Raw genomic sequence first — 4,199 nt, forward strand, 5'->3', positions numbered from 1 at the left:
TTGCATCTAATGATCAAGGGCCCCCAGAATGCCCTGGCTCCCAAGGACACGCTATTTTGGTGATGGCTGCTTTGACATCCTTGTTCCTCAGTGTGTAGATGAGAGGGTTGAGGACAGGCGTGAGAATGGCGAACACCACATTGCCCACGATGTGGAAGTCGAGGGGCAGGTCAGCCCTGTAGGCCACGTAGGCTATGGCAATGGAAGAGTAGTAGATGCCAACCACCAGGAGGTGGGAGCTGCAGGTGGAGAAGGCTCTTGAGCGTCCTTCTCGGGAGCTGATGCGAAGCACTGAGGCCAGGATGTGGGCATAGGAGAGAAGCACCAGGAGAAGGGGCAGGAAGGACACCATCATGGCGATGTAGAAGCCCATGAAGGTCTGGGGAGTGGTGTCAGAGCAAGAGGCCTGGACCACAGCCAAGTGGTCACAGAAGCAGTGCTAGATGTGAGCAATGTTGTGGAAAGCCATGTGGGAGGTCTGCACCACTGCTGGGATGGGCAGGAGGAGGGCGCTGAGCCAGGCACTGGCTGCCAGTGCAGCGCTGGTCTGTGGGGTCATGAGGACAGGGTAGTGCAGTGGGCGGCAGATAGCCACATAGCGGTCATAGGCCATGACCACCAGGATGAAGGCTTCAGAGCAGTTGAGGCCGTGGAAGAGGTACATCTGCAGGAAGCAGGCAGGGAAGCTGAGGAAGCGGTCCCCAAGCAAGAATAGGGACAGCATCCTGGGGACGGTGGAGAGGACGTCCAAGGCCGAGAGGTTGATCAGGAAGAAGTACATGGGCTTGTGGAGGCTGGGCTCTGCCACCACAGCTACTAGGATCAGAGCATTCCCCACCAGGATGAGCAGGTAGATTAAGAGGAAAATCAAGAAGACAGGGAGGAAGAGGGATTTGGGCAGAGAGGGGATGCCCACAAGGTAGAAGACAGGTGAGGAGTCCTCTGATCCATTACAGGTGGCTTCCATAGTGAGTCAGGGCTGAATGTCTACACACAGGCACTGGGAACATCAGCACATATCTGGAAACCAAAACAATCAGGGAAACATTAGAACATGCATCTTTTTCTTTCCAACTGCGGATCTCAATCCCAACAGTTTCTTTGTTCCTGGAATTTCACAGCACAACTAAGACGCCCAGGATGGTGAGGTGTCTAATGATTATGGTCAAAAGAGCTGGTCCTGTCTGAGGGGGGAAGAGAGGTGGACACAAACACTGGCAGGGCTGTCACAGGGCAGGAACACTTACAAAGAACCAGGGCCAGTATCAGCAACTCCAGGGCCCGGAGTTCAGCCCCACATATGGAATAAATTTCTTACAATTAGGACTATCCCATAAGGCAAAAGACTGGGTTGAAAATTAGTGCATTCCATACAACTAGAAGTATGCAAGACTGGGGTCTTTGGCTGAAATGCCACAGAGGAGGTTTAATATTTGGGCAGGAGCTAGATTAAAAACTTTTAAGTAATCTTCTAACCCTAGATCTACTGGTTCTTAAAAAAAAGTATCATAAATGAACCACATCAATCAGACAGCAGGGTTTGGGGGCAAATTTATTCCATCCGAGAGAAAAAAATCTTGAGAAGCATCTATTTATGTTCAAATGTCAATTAAAAATCAAGTAGCTTCTTTATTATTTTAAGTTGCTCCTTTAAGGATGCCTCATGTGGTTGCCTAGCTCCTGATACCACAGGTGAAGGAACATTCTGGGTGTGGTAATGTTGATGAACCACTTACTAGATTTTGCCCACTATCAGCACCAGAATCTTGACTGCAGACATTTGGCACAAGACCATCCAGCTCAGATATCTCTACACGGCACGTCCTGAGTGGAGTTCCTTAACCTGAGACTTTGTGAAGACAGGAGGATCGCTGGTGGAGAGCGATGAAGCTAAACCCTGGAGTGAAAACTCTATACACTTTACTCTAAGGTTCTCTTTACTCTGCTTATGAACCTCCAAGCCTAGAGGATTGTCAGTGGCCTCTGATAATGACTTCCAGCTCCTGAGCTCCAAGGAACTGGTGGGAACCCTTCTTCAGGGATGGCTGAAAGAACCACTTCTGTGCAGCTCTGGCTTCAATTCCTTTTCTACCCCTCACTCCATTCTCATCTCACTCCATCTGGGCTGGGATGTGTGTCTCTTGAATCAGTGTTCTTTGTCTCTACACTTCCATACACTGAGGATTCCCTTTCTGTGATATCGTATTGTGGTTGATAGGCAGAGTTGCTTAACCCGAGAATGGCTTCCCTTTCTGCATAGCTGCTGCTAAGGCTCTCTGTCTGTTTCAGTCTAACCTGGGTACCCTGTGACCTGTCCTTGTATCCTGTCTCTTGGTCATACCCAGAGACCAACCATCCTGATTTGCCCAGAACTGCCTGGTTTTAGCTCTGAAAGTCCCATATCCCCGGAAATCCCTCAGGCCCTGGTAAACCCGGGTGTTGGTCACCCTATGAAGGTGGAGGCATGATATACTCTTTGGTAGAAGGAGTCGTTTCCCGAATAGAATCCAAGTTGAAGGCAGATTCTCCCCCTTTTGGGAAAAAACAGACTCCAGGGTACTTAGAGTCACCTGGCAGCTCGGCAAGAGTCACTGTTTAGCATCTCATGCCCCCTGCCCCGGAGCCTTCCTTCCTTCCTGGGCCCCAGTTCAGAGGGCACCACAGACAACTGAAAAGTTGCAGAGAGAAGACCAGGCGCTCTGCAGACAGTGACGCCACTCTCCAGGGGCTGTTGAAGAAGGTTACTGCACATCCATGGAGGCCCCAGCCCCCTGAAGTGAGACTCTCCAACCCACAGAACTGAGCTGAGAGGAGTGCCGACTTGCTCTTTACCCTGACTAAGCCATCCAGGGTCAGGTTATGTCGACACTCCGATCCCCGCCTCTCTGCCCCGATGACCCCTTGAGTGGTTCCACTTGGTTTTCCAAAACTAACTCCAGCTTCTGCCTCTTCTAACCAAACCCTTCTCATGTCACAGAATATGTAAGAGTAGAAATGGCCCTGAAGATCGCTGAGTTCCTGATCCTTCTTCACAAATGAAGAATCAGGCGGGGGTGGGGATGGGGAGCAGCCCAGCTCGATGGCAGGTCAGTGTCAGACCTGGTCCTGGAAAGCAGGCCTCCTGGCTCTGGCCTTGGACTCTTTCCACCAAGCCAGGCCACCTGGAGAATTCGGAAGCTCTGGTTTCCACCTGGGGAAAAGTTAGGCCAAAGGTTTTATTTTCTTCTCTTCATTTCTTAGGCTAACGTCAGAGACAAGTATAAATTGCTGTTTTGTTCTGAGGGAGTTTCCAAACAGTTTCAGATGGACTGGTTACTAAATAGAGGCTCTACATGGCTAGAAAAATGCTCTTTTCAAGAAATGACTTAAGGAATAGATGGACAGGGTGCGTCTGAATGGAAAAAGGTCACGGCAGCGAGGCCCCACATCCTGAGAAGAAATGTCGTACACCCGGTGCCTGGGAAGACCCAGCTCAGAGTAAACCCTTAACAAATATTTTTTAAGAAATGAATTAACGAATGAAAGGGTTCACTTGAGTTAAACTGAACTTTTTCCTGTATCAGATTAGTCAGCAGGGATTTTAATTTTCTTTTATTCTAGCATCTAAATGGTTTAGAAACTGCATTTCCCTGCAAGTTGCTGCAATTCTGAGAGGCTGTTCCCTCCACTAACTAGATCCGTGTGGGCTGGTTGTGTGAGGTTTGCTGGGCAATCACAGAACATCAGAGCCAGAAGGTCCTTAAAAGCAGGCGGTGTAGTCCAATCCTCATTTCCCCCTATTTTTCAAATAAGAAAAGCTCAGAGAAGGGAGTGACTTGCTCAAGGTCACACAGGGAGTTGGTGGCAGAGCTGCCCTAGAAGCCAGACTCCTGGCTCCCTGCCCAGGGCTCCTAAGGGTCTGCCACAGGAGAGGCACTGAAGCTTCCATGTCTGGCGGCCCAGATCATTCTGGGCGTTGTCGTCCATGTTTTCCTCACTGGCCTGGGGGTTCCTCCGGGCTGGAGATTGGCTCTGACCCCTCTCCTATAAAACTAGCATCTCAATGGGGCCCAGCACCTTCTTTCTTGGTGTTTCCACAGGCGGAGACTGGAGCATGGCTGTCCTGACAACCTCAGGGGTTTCTCTCCAGCATTCCTGCAGAAGCAGACAACACTCGACTCTAAGGAGAGCTTCTGGTCCTTCTCCCTTCTTGTCACTGA

General features: G+C 50.1%; 1 protein-coding gene across 1 annotated transcript; it reads right to left on the minus strand.

The window, feature by feature from the left end:
• Positions 1-13: 13 nt before the first annotated feature.
• On the minus strand, positions 14-967 carry LOC101404116 (olfactory receptor 2AT4-like). The gene is given in 1 exon segment (XM_087434017.1): positions 14-967. A coding segment is annotated over 1 exon segment (954 nt).
• Between the last annotated feature and the right edge of the window lie 3,232 nt (positions 968-4,199).

This window comes from Ceratotherium simum, chromosome 7, assembly GCF_057802395.1.
Source record: "Ceratotherium simum simum isolate JZ-2026a chromosome 7, ASM5780239v1, whole genome shotgun sequence".
NCBI classification, from domain to species: domain Eukaryota; kingdom Metazoa; phylum Chordata; class Mammalia; order Perissodactyla; family Rhinocerotidae; genus Ceratotherium; species Ceratotherium simum.